Below are 14,791 nucleotides of genomic sequence, written 5' to 3'. Positions count from 1 at the left end.
TATAATTGTAATATTATCCCCTGATGCTGTAAAATTATATCGATCATGTTACACTTACATACAAATATGACTGATTTACAATAATCCAAATCAGCTGCTTTCATATAATAATATCAAAGTTAAATATCTAACTGTTATGTTTGTAGAACAAATTGCAAATGACGTTTCAAATAAATATGTATATAGTATACATATCTCTTATATAATACATAGATACAATATAATTTTTTTTTTTTTTTTTTTTTTTTTTTTTTTACACATTATAAAGGCGACTACATATATTATATACAATTTACAAAAATGCCACCATATAATACGTGAATATAGTCATATACAATACAATATACATAGCACTTGATCCAAATAATTATGTGCAAACTTGTGTAATAATCCTTCTATTGTGATACTACATTATTAAATCAAAAAAAAAAAAAAAAAAGAAAAGATAGGTAATTTTTTTTGTTTATATGCTAAAAAAGCACATGTATTTATTTGTATAAGAAGCTTCATTCATTATCATATGGTTCATATTTAATTCAAATACTTTTCGTCATTTTGTAACTCAAGATAAAGGATCATTTATGTGGTCAAAGTCTATATAAATAGAGTCGTTAAGTCTTGCTTTTTCTTCTTTTCTACATCTTTAAACTATATATATATATACATTTCCATAAACAAACTATGTTGTTGCGTACTATTGGCTTTGCTATAGCTGCCTTATTGGCTTCAAACGGTGTTCAAGCTTCTTATAGCCCTAATTCACCTAATGTCATGTATTACTGGGGACAGGTACTATTGTATTTATATACATCTATTTCTTACTTGTTCTGATCCTTTCCCCCCATTTTTTTTTTCTGTTAGAATTCTGCTGGTGGCTCCAACACTCAGGGAACATTAGCTTCTTACTGTGAAACTGGTAAAGTAGACGTTCTTCTTTTGTCTTTTCTTCATATATTTAATGTTGGTGGTCTCCCTGGTGTAAACTTGGCCAATGCATGCGAAACTTACTTTGATGGCACCAACTTGGTCAATTGTCCTAATATTGGAAAAGGTACATACATAAGAAAAAAAAATATATATATAAGATAAAGTACATGTATAAATTCTTACATATATACCTTCTTCTTTTTTCTTTTTCTTTTCTTATTATAGAGATCAAATCTTGTCAATCCAAAGGTGTTAAAATCATTTTGTCTCTTGGTGGTGCTGCAGGTTCATATGGCTTTTCAAGTGATGGTGATGGTCAAAAGTTTGCTCAAACAATTTGGGACTTATTTGGTGGAGGATCTTCTTCTACTAGGCCTTTTGGTGATGCTCAAATTGATGGTGTAGACCTTGATATTGAAGGCGGTTCATCTACTGGCTATGCTGTAAATATATATATATATATATATATACAAATATAGGCTTTATTTAGTTATTTATTTACCTATTTATTTATAGGCATTTGTAACTGCTATTCGTTCCAAATTTGCATCTGATTTCATAGTAGGTGCTGCACCTCAGTGTCCTTTCCCTGATGCTATCTTGGGCTCTGTTATTGATGCTGTTGGCTTTGATTATGTTAACGTTCAATTCTATAATAATTTTTGCTCTGCTGTTGGTAACTCCTTTAACTTTAATGCATGGGCTAATTGGGCTAAATCAACATCACCTAATAAGAACGTTAAAGTCTATTTCACTATTCCTGGCTCTACAAGCGCTGCAGGTTCAGGCTATGCACCTATGTCAACTATTCAAAATATTGTTCCTCAACTTGTTTCTCAATATTCCGGCACTTATGGTGGTGTTTCTGTCTGGGATGCCTCTCAGGCATTTACGAATGGTGATTTTGCATCTCAACTTTATTCACTTGTTAAAGGTGCTTCTTCTGGTGGAGGACCATCACCTACGGCTACAACAGGTAATCCCCCCTCCTCCTCCTCCTCCTCTTCTTCTTCTTCTCCTGCTTCTTCTAGTATTAGTGCCGTCATTCCTACAGGCTCTTCATCTGCTACTTTAACAACCTCTAAAGCCATTGCGACTGAAACCTCTGGCAGTTGCGCTAGGGCTGGTCAAGCCTGTTCTACGGATGGTAAATATGTTTGCACCTCCAATGGCGCCTACGCTATCTGTAATCATAGTAAATGGTCTGTTCAATCTTGCCCACAAGGAACTAGCTGTCTCGCCACTTTAGATGGTGCCTCCATTTATTGTGGTTATTCCACTACAGGCTCTACAGCATGCTCTAATACAAATGTTCGTGAACTCTTAAAGATGACCCTTGACACGAGTCATGCTGCTGCTGTCCCTAAGGCTTATACAGCATCTCAAGTCTCTGCTCAACTCACTGTCGCCTCTGCTTCCTCTCAAGACTTTGAATTTGTCCTTAATGCACGTCGTATTGTCGATAGCCCCTTCAAACAACAGGTCACGATTGAATTTACAGCCCCCAAGAACATCAAATTCACTGAGGTTAATGATGGTACTATTAGACAAGTGGGTTCTAACGTTCGTATTCAGGCTCAAAATACCTATAATGAAAGTATGACGATCGTTAAAAGTATCAAGGGTACGATTCACTCGGGTGTCTTCGTTGCTCCTAATCCTGCCTCTATGCGTTTCAAATAATTTTATTTATCTCCAACACGCGAGTTCTCTCTCTCTCTCCGTCTGGAACGGAATGATATATAATTTGAATAAAATAAATAAATAAACGTATTATTGTTATGGTATAAATAAAGCTTATTTTATTTTCATTTTCATTTATTTTTTTATTTAAAAAAAAAAAAAAAAAAAAAAAAAAAAAGGTATATAATATAAAATGAGAAAAAAAAAAAAAAAAAAGTGCATTTTCCATAATTTACAAGAAAAGAAAAGAAAGAAAGAGGAGAGAGAGAGACTATGAGGGGATTTTACAGATATATGAGAATAAGAATAATGATAATAAACCAAATACCAACGGATAATTTAAAGTTGAAGTGATAAAGGTGGGTTATGTTTTGCTTTGTTTGCTATAAATATATGTGTATGTGTATATGAAAAAAAAAAAGTTAATAATTTAGAATAAATTCATCTTTTTAATGATAATTTACCATAATTAAGCTGTTGTTGTTGTTGCTGCTGCTGCTGCTGCTGCTGCTGAGCTGCAACCATAGCCATTTGCATAGCAGCCGCTTTATTTGTACTTGATGCACCATTCACAACAGCAGCCATATTAGCTGCAAGCATTCCATTTGCCATGGCTACAGCAGCTTGTTGAGGTGTCATTTTTGTACGACTATTTTGTCTTTTAATAGGAATATCTGAGGGAATGCCACCAGCAGTGGGTAAAGGGTTCATAACGGAAGATGAATGAAGCTGTTGAGACGGGATACAGGTTGGAGCGGGCGGTGTAGATATTATTGAAGATATATGACTACGGTTATTAACAACGAAATGACTACTTACAGCTGCTGCAGCATTGCGTGCCTGATTCATATTGATTATATTTAATGGAGTTAAAAATGGAATAGTAACAAGATTACGAAGTTCATTTTCAGAAAGGAGTTGAACCCTATTTTTCAAGTAAATACTATCCATGTCATCCATTTCAACATAATTAGCTAATTCATCTTCATCACTCACATCAGAATCAAATTGAAAATGTTTATATGCTGTTTGTTGATCCATAGCTTTTGTCTTGCCTCCATCATGACCCTCTTCAGCTAGAGACATTGTTGGTTTATATCCAATACAATCAATAAATACACGACCACATCTTCCCATACGTTTACGATACTTGAGTCCTGGTGTTTTTGTTTCGGAAAGTGGCTGATAAAACTGTTCTGGCGTTGATAAGGGAAACGGTTGAAATGGATACTAAGAATATGTTAGTTTAGTCCTTTTCTTTTCTTTTCCTATTTTTTTTTTTTTTTTTTTTTGGAGCCCTTACTTCTGTAACATCTTCATAGGGAAGATCCAATTCTTTTCTACGAAGAAGCTCTGCTTCAATAGCCAGTTGAGTAGGTGATTTATCAGTTTTAAGAAGATGACCCTCTCTTCGAAGCTTATGAAGAGGAATTTTAATAGTGGCGCTATAGACAAAAAGTTAATGATTAGATGTATACAAAAAAGAAGATAATGAATATGCAGTATATACTTTACCCAGAAGAAACTTCCATAGAAGATTTGCGCTTCTTCTTTGACAATAATAATAAATCATCATCTTCTTTAATACCAAGAATACGTTGATGTTCTTGTAAACTTCTTCTTTTTTCAAAAACCGTATGCTCTAACACAAGACTTTCCTTACGAATCTTTTCACGACGTAGGACCATCTCCAACAAGTTACGAGCCATTTCCATCTCTGAACGAAGTTTCCTTAAGCGTTCCAAAGATTGTTGATCAGTACGTCTTGTTTTACGAACAGGTTTAATCTCTCTTCGACGGAAACAGACATAAGGGTCTAATTCACCTTTTAATGTATCTTCTAATATTAAGTGTGGCATGATGGGTTTGCCCTCCCTTTCATGTCGACGTTGACGCCAATAGGCATATAAGACTTGAAGATTAGGGAAATGCTTGATATTTGAATAGTCAGGAACATGATCTAAAAACGTTTTAAAATCAGGAATATGGGTAGGATCCAGATAAAGATGAGGCCATTGCTGGTTTGCAATAGACTCGCATTCCCATATGATCTTTTCAAATAAATCTTCAGATAATATTTCACCAGGGTATTGCTTATTATAGTCCTTTAAAAAATTTTCATCTTTCATATCCATATAATAAGGACAACCAATGCTATCCTCTACTGTAGATGAAAATCGGATAAGTGTCGAGGGTTCCTTGAATTTTTTCTTGTATAAAGCCCCATATTCATTATTTGATATTAAACGAGAAGCATCAGGTGTAGGGATATATTTTTCTATCGAAGCGCCTGTCGTAACAGCTGCTTGTGCAGCAGAAATAGCTGCCTGTAAATCATGCTATTAAAAAAAAAAAAAAAAAAAAAAATATGAAGTCAGATTACATGTCATGTATACATATAAACGACTACGCAAAAAAAAAAAAAAAAAAAAAAAAAATCCTGTAGTCTATTAACAAAGACAAGCCCCCCCTCCCTCCCCTTCTCTATATCCCAACTCATAATAATAACGTGTAAAAGAAGATAATAGTATATGCATATAAAGTTTTATTACCTCTTCTTCCTCTTCTTTTTCAACACCTGTTTCTATTTGTGGGACAGCTCTTTGTATATTTGTAGAGTCAGAAAGGTCTGGAAGTTGAGACTCTTTATAAATAGGAAGTGAGTGTTTGGGAGAAAGTTTTTTGACTCGGAATCGAGACACCATCTGGTTCGTCATGATGTTAAATCAGCAATCTATCTTTTATTTTATTTTTTTTTATTATATATGTTGTTGTCAAGAGATGACTACTCACTTTTTAGAATATTCTTATTCAAAAATATATATATATTTATTTATATATTTATATGTAGACCTACTAGTTATTTTTTTTTTCTGTTTACTTTTTTTTTTTTTTTTTTTTTTTTTTTTTTTACACTATCTTTTTTCAGTTTTATTTTTGTTCATTTCTTTTAGTTATAGTGAGTATATGACGACATCATCTGAGCTTAAAATTTTATTATTGAAACATACTAGAATTAGAAAATATGAATGCAAATATGTATATATAAAGGGAAAAAAAAAAAAGAATACAATGCTTGTTAATAAGGAACGTGTATATATTTATATATGTATATAAATAGTATGAAAGTATAGGGAATGGGGGAATAATTATTAGATTAATTAAACGAATGGGTGTGTGTGTGTAGTTTGTAGATAAATAAATAAACAAATAAATAAATGAATTTAGGAACTAGTGCTTGATTCACTACTTGAAGTTATAGTATTTTGTCTTTTTATTGAATGCGTTGGAGACGAGGTTATAGTCTTGCTGCTATTTATCATAACTATAAGAAGAAGAATGGTGAATATAAAGTTAAAGTTAAATTTAAAATTATGTTTAGGACATGAATATTTACTTTTATTCTGTTGACTGATGTTAGCAATGGTATTTTTTAGGTAAAGAATCCATTTAGTCTGTTCTTCTTGACTGTAAGTGGAGATGATATGACTTGTAGGTGAAACCATAAAGGTTGTATTTAATGAATCAACGCCTTGAAAGGGGGAAGAAATTTCTATCGACCAATCGTCTTCTTTTGTAAGTGCACGTACTTTAGCTCGATCTAATACAATATGACCTTTATATTGTAAGATACCCGAATGTTTTCGTCTAGCAATTACAAAGATATCCGAGAATAGAAAATAGGAACGATTACTGCTACTTGAAAACTTGTTTCTTAGGTAGAGTAGTCTTCTTTCGGCCTTGACACTAAAAGGATGGCCTATCATTACACGTAATATGTTATAAACTTGATCTACATTTTTACAATCTTCAATTCTAATAGAGAGATAAAGATACAAGTTAGATATAAATATGTATACACATATATAGATATATATATATGCAAAGTTATTATATCAATGTACTTTACTTGAATTTGAATTCTGCTGCAATATTCTGAATTCGAGCTTTGCATTGCATTAAGCCGATATAATCAGGATGCATCTGTGAAGTATTATCGGCCAAAGTTGTTAATATATCTTGATAACGTTGAATACAACTAACAGGAGATTGTAATAATGATAATAATGTAGTGCCTTTTAAAGTATCATTCTTCATTATAGTCTATAATTTATGTTATTAATAATTCTTATTGTGTGTGTGTTGGGGGGGTTTACCTCAATAAATTTTTTAAAAGGCTGATATCTTGATAGTCTTTCATAAGTTGTAATTAAAATATCATAATGATCAAAGTAGATATGATATTGCTGTTGTAGACTTGTAAACTAATAAATACAAAAAAAAGGGAATGATGATGAGTGCCCAAAAAAGCGGACTTGGAGATATTGTGTAGCTTTTTATATATGCATATATATTTGTATTTGTCTGTATATTTACCCATGTCTGGATAACATCCGAAATGATCTGGGTCGGCCCCCAAATGCTTAAGCTATTATAATGTGCACAAGAAAAAAAAAATAATAAAATGTCAATTTGTGTTTGTTTATAATTAAGGATGACAAAGAAATATATATATATATATATAAAAAAGGTTTTACCGGTCATCTAGACTTGTTAAATTATCAAAATGAACTTTGTGAAGATCTTCAAAGTTACTAAATAACCAATTTATTTCTCTTTCAGTACAAGGCGGTTTTCTTAATCCTAAAAAGCTAAGCGAGGATTTATTGATATTCTTTCTTAAGGGCATAATAAATGAATTCAAAACCAAATCCAGGATTTGCAAATAATTTTTTTCTGTATCGTATAATTTTCGAATTAAAGCTTCTCTTTGCTGATGCATTATTTCTTGATCTAATTTTATCCATGTTATATAAAAATAAAAATAAAAAAATGAAAAATGTCTTTGATATTACCTATAATATTATCATCTATATCATCATAGTCAAGACTGTCAATGATATCAAATTGATCAATATCTTTTTGTGACAGTGTAGGTTCAACAGACAATGAGGAGCAACTTGTCATGTCACTGTAACGCAGACTAGAGCTACTAATTGAGCTCAGAATACTTGGATCTGACATATTACATGCTGATTTTAATGATATTTGATAGGGAAAGTTAAGCATATAATTGCCTGGTTCCTCTTTAGGCAATTTTCTATCTTTAAGGAGAATATGCATTGCTATATGATAGTTTTATTTTATTTTAATAAAAGATGAAAAAGGATTTGAATAAGGATAATGTAAAATAAAATAAAACTAAAATATATATAATATGTATATATATAAAAAAGAATGAAATAAATAGAATGAAAAGAAAAGAAAAAAAAGGAAAAAAAAAAGGAAAAAAAAAAGAAAAAAAAAAAAAGACCAAAAAAATAAATAAAAGACTGACTTTAATATAGATACACATATAAGGGTCAAGAAGGTCGATCATCGCTGTATCTATTTTTCTTTGTGTATTAATCGAAATAATTTACTATTTTTTACGTCCCTTTATTTCATCGTATGACTTTATAATCAAATGAAGTTTTTCTATACGTCAGGTTCAGGATTAGACAGCCGAAGAAAAACTACAGGCATGTTACCTAGACCTTTTGTTTTTGGAGAAATAATACAAAAATAAAATGTAACAGGTTAATGTTTTCGTAAATAAATCAGCAAACTATTAACTAAAGGACCCTTCTCTGTAGTATTGTTATTATATACACGTGCAAAAAAAAGTACGACATTCAGATAAAAAAAAAAAAAAAAAGCATGCTTCCCGTCACTAGGTTATAGTAAATTTTGAAAGGTTACTCAATGAATTAAATACTACACGTTTCTTTCTTTTTTTTTTTTTTTGTTGTAAAATGACATACATACATACATACATACAAATATATATATACTTGTTTATATTTATTTACATAACACATATAATTATAATATATCTTTTATTATTATTTTAATGTTTGTATTATGAAACAATTCGTTTTTTTTTTGTCAGTAAAAGGATCAAGTAAATAAATATAAAAGCCGATAAGAGATAGACATGCATATTAGATAAAAGTGTATGAATATGTGTGTGTGTGTGTGTGTGTGTGTGTGTGTGTAGGAATTAAGATTGCTAATGCATTTGTCCGTTATTATTTACGCACTTGCCCGGTAAGCGGTAAACCAACTAAAGGGAACATGTGTTGTAGTACAACATAATAAAATTTATCGAACCATTATTATCATTCCTTTTGAAACAAACAAAATATAAACATTGAAACGTCAAAAATGTAAATTTCCAATAGTTACTATATAAACGAACGTAATGCATTTTAATATAAATAAATTACAATGACTAAAACCTTCCTTCTATTATCTTCTTTATTGCTGCACAAAGTATGAATTCAATATATTAAAATTTAGTACCTTGTAATGAATATGCAGCTATTATATGAAATAATAAATGTTACTTATAATACCTAAAAGTAATCCCTTTGTGTCGTTAGCAATAAGAAAAATTTAAAGTTTTAACCACTACCCCACCACTGCTGAAAGGAATTTTGTCCGGACCGCATGCATTTCTATCATTGTGGAGAAGAAATAAATATGGTGAGCTTTTTTTGCTTACGAAAAAAAAAAAAAAAAAGCTTACTTTCTAATAATTTTATAATAGATGGATGATGAGCAAAGTAATTATTAAAATTGAATAGAGCATTAGACAGAAAATAAAAATAAAAATAAAAATCTTATATATCAATTTTAATTTAGTCATTTGTAGAGTATGTAGAAGTGGACCTACCATAACTCAGCCATTATTTCACCCATGTAAATGCTCAGGAAGCATTCGTTTTGTTCATCAAGAATGGTAAATTATGATTTAATAAGATCATTGCTTTTTTTTTTCCTGTCTTTTTTTTTTCCTTGTCTTTTTCTCTCTCTCTTTTTTTTTTCTTTCTCTTTTTTTTCTTTCTCTTTTTTTTTTCTTATTTTTTTTAGAATGTCTAATAAATTATTCATTAAAGCTTATTACAATGGCTTTCACATAGCAAGAAAAAGTATTAATATTTATACGATGAAAAAAAAAAATTGCATGAAAAAAAAAAATTTATTTTATTTTATATAATAGATATTGTGAATTATGTAAATATCGATTTGTATTTACACCTGTATATCGTGATGATATGCCTGATAATATACCTTATAAAGTGCTTTTAAGACAATCAATGCCTCTTATAAATTTTGGGTTTAGTCTATTGTTTCGAACACTCTTGGCTATCCTTGTTTGGCTATTTGTTATACCAGTCTTATCATCATGGATATGGAGATTTTATTTCTGGAGTGGAAGCAATGTTGGTTTTATTTCTGATTCTTCTCTAGTAGCTAGCAAGAATGATACCCATCAAACAATTATCAAAGAAGAAAGCTTTTATTCTCCATTCAAGTTCCATTGGAGGTAAGAGAGAGAGAGAGAAAAGATAGATAGGATAAACATGAATATATATATATATCCGTTATTAAATACAGCGTATGTCTTATTTTATCTTTTTAGAGAACTTTTATATGATTGTATTCAAGGATTAATTATCACAGTATGTGTAGTTATTATGTTTGTAGCAGCATACTTATTTAGAGAATGGGTTATACAAAATACAAGATCAGCACCAAGGCCTCTTGTAAATGAAGCTGAACAAAATACCATGAATAGATTACCTTCATTAAGGAATTCAGAACAAGAGAATCATGACGAAAATAGGAATGAAATCGTAGTAAGATTAGAACAATTAAGAAGGGATCTTGAAAGACGAAGAGGCGATCATGGTGGTAATAGAGTTGACTATAGAGATATAGATATCACCTTAGATCATAATGAAGTAATAGAATATAATCATAATCCTTATGCTACATCTGGTTCTACTTTATCACCTGGTTTAGTAGGCTATTTTCCACTGAACAGTAACAATATAAACACTAGATCTCGATTAGATGATCGTACGTCAATGAATAGTGATGAAAATGATATCTTTGTGAATCCACCAAGTGGAGTCCAGTCTCCCTTTATAAGTTGGAGAGATTATCAGCATCAAAATACTCCTTCTACTGAATCTTCTTCTCAAAATCAAGTCAGTGGATCTGTAATTCGTAACGAGGCATCATCGAATCATACCTGGAGAGCCCCTGATTCTTCAGTTTCTTCTTCATTCGTTGAAAGAAATAGTTATTTTGCCGAACAATTTCTTGACGAAACTATATTATTAGAGACAAATGAAGAAGAGGAAGAAAATGACCAACAGTTAGATAATATTAGATTTCCTAACTCTGAAATACAACATGGAGTACGTTTAGAAGATAATAATAATGCTACAAATAATAATAATGATAACGACAATAATAATGCTACAAATAATAATAATGATAACGTCAATAATAATGCTAACAATAATAATAATAATAATAATGATATGGCATTTGATATTATGGACGATATCGATGGCATTTTAGAAGCTATTGGTCTACGTGGAAATATTTTACTATTACTTAAAAATGCAATTTTAATGTTATTAATGATCAATCTATGTTTATGTATTGTTGTATGGATTCCTTATATAACTGGGCGTATATTTATAACAGTAAGTATTATATATGTGTCTATATACATATATGACAAGTAAACTAATAGGATTATAGATACATCCCCAGAGTATATTAGGAAATACCTATATTACAAAGACAGTTCACGTTGTGTTCAATAATACAATCCTACTGATTTATACAAATATAGTGAATTTAGTTCAACTATTTTTACCAACTTCGACTTTAACTGCTGTCAATAGCATAAAGGAGAATGGATTGATTTATTTATATTTCATTTTTAAATCAATACACATCGTATTACTTGATCAAACAGGTACTGGACTTGCCTCATTTTTGTCAGATACAACGTATACAATTGATTCTTGGGAAGTGATTAAAGAGAATATCTTTTCAATCTTTACAGTCATCTCACAACGATGGTATCAATGTGCAATAGGACAAAGCAGTTTAGATCGTATAGTATGTATATGTGTAGGATACATCATTTTAATCTCCATAGGTTCCTTTTACTTGTCAAGAAATAAAAATGCTCGACCTGGTTCGACAAAAGAAATTCTTCGTCAACAGACAGTATTCCTTAAAGTTCTCTTTTTCATCTTACTTGAGCTTCTGCTATTTCCAACCATGTGCGGTATCTTTATCGATATATCCACTTTACCTCTCTTTACAGAATGGACGATTAAAAGCAGATTTCATTTTATGCTTCTAAATCCTTATTCTGCTTTATTCTTACATTGGTTTATTGGTACAGGATTCATTCTTCAGTTCTCTGTCTTTATTGCTCTAGTTCGAGAGGGGGTACGTCCGGGTGTACTCTATTTCATGCGTGATTCAAATGATCCCGACTTTCATCCTATTCAAGAAATCGTAGATCAGCCCACATTTTTATTATTAAAAAAGCTATTTACAAATGCCATAGCTTATTTTATGCTTATTTTAGTAGGTATGGGTCTATTCACGTTGGTAGTAAGTCGATATAGTGGTATCTGTCCTATTATATGGAATTTAAAGTAAGGAGCATGCCTATTTTTCATTTAAGAGAAAGGTCATTTTTCTTTTTATATAAACTCACTTCTTATTCTATATATACTAGTACCCCTATTTCTTTATTACCTATTGATCTATTGGCTGTTCAATTTTTGTTACCCATTCTTATGGATTATATAGCACCAAAAGAATTATTTAAAAAGAATGTAATTACTTGGTGGCATATTGTTTCTCGTTATTTACGGTTATCATCCTATATGTTTGGAGGCAGATATCCTGAAGAGGAAGGTGTTTATGTCTATAATAATAGTATAATATGGATAGTATCGAACTCTTTCAAAAAATGGTGGCATGATAACAATTTAGAAACCAGAGAAACACAGGAAAATGTAGATCCCTATTTCTTTAGACGGGATGGAGAACTTGTACGGGTCCCTGCGCATGACCATATTTATGACATTGCTGCGCCTGAAAATAATAGACATCTTTTTGTACCCGTCCAGCCTGTTCATAGCGAAGAAGGACAGAATTCTTTTCTCTCTTTTCAATCTCAAAATAATAACATCGAAACCGATACGACCATTGTCTATATACCCCCTTATTTTAAATGCCGAATTCTTATCTTTTTGTTTTTAATATGGTTAACTGGATCTCTTCTTATCTGTACAATCTCTGTAGTCTTATGTAAGTTGAAATAAGTTGAAAAAAAAAATAATAAATAAAATGATGATTCATCTATCTCTAGTGAAATTAGGAAGGAATTTATTTGAGAAATTTCAAACAGGGAAAGAGAACAAGCCAATACATGACTTGTATTCATTTGCATTAGGAGCAGTAGTGATGGTTTTACTAAGTTTATTATTAAATGTTACAATTCAGAAATATCAAACAATTAAAAGAAATGATGATTGGAAAAGTCTAAAAAATGACATATTCAAAAAGATATACAAGGTTATTATAAGAGAAGTGATATATAGATATATTTATTTTTATATAATTCCTATTTAGTAACGATGTATATTATAGATAATCAAGTTTAGTTATTTTCTCTTCATGTATGGATTCTTGATACCATTTTTGATTGGTATCCTATTTGATTTGTATATCTCTATGCCTATAAAACTAACACATGAAGAATCGATTGACTTGTATCTAACTCTGGTAAAAGAAAAGAAAAGGAAATGACTTTGAACATGTATATTTATTTATTCATCTATTTTATACGTTTCACGGTTCTTACAGGATTGGGCTATTGGTATAACCATATTAAGATTATTGTATAGCATTACTTCTATTTTCCCTATCCAATCACTCAAGGACAAAGCCATTCAGTTCAATTGGAATAATCTCGATGATCTAAATATATATAATACGAGTAAAAACACTCTATTTCCCATAGTGGCTTGTTTGAGCGTGATTATCCTTTTGCCAAGCATCATGACAAAGCTGATTATATTATTAATTCGTAGGTTTTAGTTGTATAAAATGAATTAATAGCATTTTTATTAATCTTTTTTTTTTTTTTTTTTTTTTTTTTTTTTCACTTCAATAGCTTCTGTTAATTATCCTGAAATCAAAATATTAATATTCCGATCTGCTTATCCCATCTTTTTCTGTGGAGCATGTTGCATAGCTATCCTAGTATTAAGTAAACGTTTCATTAAGACATGGCTTCGTCATATACGTGACAGTCTATATCTTACAGGAAAACGTTTACATAATCTAGAAGAATTGGTTTCATCATGACCAATGGAGTCATAAAAAAAAATGCTCTTTTACTACTACTAGTTAGAAGAAATTATGTTTCATATTAAAATTAAAATATAAAAAATTTATGTGTAGAAATATTATCAATTCTACTTGCTTTAACTTGTAAAAAAAAAAAAAGTTCGAGTACCTGTGTTATCATTCAATACTTTATTCTTTTATAACTACCCATCAATTTTATTTTTTAAACCAAAAAAAAAGAGGGGGGGGCCGGGCGCCAAGAGGGAAAAGGTTTTTCTTTTTTCTATATTTTCTTCAAGCTCACTTTTCTCTGAATGAATCGGCAAGTAAGAAAGTGTAAATAGTTTTCTTAATTTGGAACAAGGTATTAATAGAAAAAATAAAATAAAATAATGATATAATAATAGCGAAGGCGATGAAACTAACTTATCTATTTTGCAGTTATAAAAATAGTTTCTTTTTTTTGGCAGAGTAACTAAGATTGATATGCAATTTTTTTTTGTAGAAAGGTATTCATAAAAGGTAATGATCTGGAGCAAAATGTTATATAAAGAAAATAAGGGTCAAGGAAAAAAGGGGGGTTTTGGGTAACGAAGAGATCAACAAGAAAAAAGAGAAGTAAATTTTCGATAAAAGAAAAAAAAAAACCATTAAATTTTTTATTGACAATTGTAATAAGCATAAAGAATAATTGCGGTTGCTTTATATTTGTTGATAATGTTTCTGTTTAAAAAAAAAAGGACTGGTTTCAAGAATGATATGACTGCATATGTTATGAAAAAATAAAACTATACAGCCAAAAAAAAAAAAGTCAATATATATATTTATATACAACTATTTTATATCTAGAATTAGTTGCATGTTTTGAATAAAATAGACATTACTTATCATTAAAAAAAAAAAGCAGATTATTGAATGCTTGTTCATATCTTTTTCCTTGAAGGCAAATATAAAG

General features: G+C 30.3%; 4 protein-coding genes across 4 annotated transcripts; 2 read left to right on the top strand and 2 right to left on the bottom strand.

The window, feature by feature from the left end:
- Positions 1 to 586: 586 nt before the first annotated feature.
- BX663DRAFT_501710 (chitinase 2) lies at positions 587 to 2,698 on the top strand. Its single transcript, XM_051526507.1, has 4 exons — positions 587 to 789; positions 862 to 1,051; positions 1,153 to 1,370; positions 1,444 to 2,698. Exons 1-4 carry the CDS (start codon positions 682 to 684, stop codon positions 2,608 to 2,610), a joined length of 1,683 nt encoding a protein of 560 aa, XP_051385080.1. The 5' UTR covers positions 587 to 681; the 3' UTR covers positions 2,611 to 2,698.
- Positions 2,699 to 2,822: 124 nt separating this feature from the next.
- BX663DRAFT_501709 (enhancer of polycomb-like-domain-containing protein) lies at positions 2,823 to 5,415 on the bottom strand. The gene is made up of 5 exons (XM_051526506.1): positions 5,163 to 5,415; positions 4,126 to 4,949; positions 3,914 to 4,055; positions 3,075 to 3,840; positions 2,823 to 2,993 (listed from the first exon to the last, which is right to left on the bottom strand). Exons 1-5 carry the CDS (start codon positions 5,325 to 5,327, stop codon positions 2,950 to 2,952), a joined length of 1,941 nt encoding a protein of 646 aa, XP_051385079.1. The 5' UTR covers positions 5,328 to 5,415; the 3' UTR covers positions 2,823 to 2,949.
- A 408-nt stretch (positions 5,416 to 5,823) lies between these two features.
- Positions 5,824 to 7,842, bottom strand: BX663DRAFT_501708 (Dbl homology domain-containing protein). The gene is made up of 7 exons (XM_051526505.1): positions 7,467 to 7,842; positions 7,149 to 7,404; positions 6,988 to 7,039; positions 6,768 to 6,875; positions 6,521 to 6,714; positions 6,008 to 6,426; positions 5,824 to 5,935 (listed from the first exon to the last, which is right to left on the bottom strand). The coding sequence occupies exons 1-7, from the start codon at positions 7,732 to 7,734 to the stop codon at positions 5,835 to 5,837; spliced, it is 1,398 nt and encodes a 465-aa protein (XP_051385078.1). The 5' UTR covers positions 7,735 to 7,842; the 3' UTR covers positions 5,824 to 5,834.
- Positions 7,843 to 9,202: 1,360 nt separating this feature from the next.
- BX663DRAFT_549940 (uncharacterized protein) lies at positions 9,203 to 13,854 on the top strand (the record flags this gene model as incomplete). The annotated part of the gene is made up of 12 exons (XM_051531185.1): positions 9,203 to 9,218; positions 9,298 to 9,394; positions 9,552 to 9,584; positions 9,656 to 9,982; positions 10,079 to 11,156; positions 11,215 to 11,548; positions 11,621 to 12,131; positions 12,215 to 12,792; positions 12,854 to 13,059; positions 13,135 to 13,269; positions 13,351 to 13,483; positions 13,661 to 13,854. 12 exons carry the CDS (start codon positions 9,203 to 9,205, stop codon positions 13,852 to 13,854), a joined length of 3,642 nt encoding a protein of 1,213 aa, XP_051385077.1.
- Positions 13,855 to 14,791: the final 937 nt, after the last annotated feature.

Source organism: Cokeromyces recurvatus (assembly GCF_025118155.1).
Source record: "Cokeromyces recurvatus strain NRRL 2243 chromosome Unknown BX663scaffold_6, whole genome shotgun sequence".
In the NCBI taxonomy this organism is placed as follows: Eukaryota; Fungi; Mucoromycota; class Mucoromycetes; order Mucorales; family Mucoraceae; genus Cokeromyces; species Cokeromyces recurvatus.
This window is presented reverse-complemented; position numbering and strand designations above follow the sequence as displayed.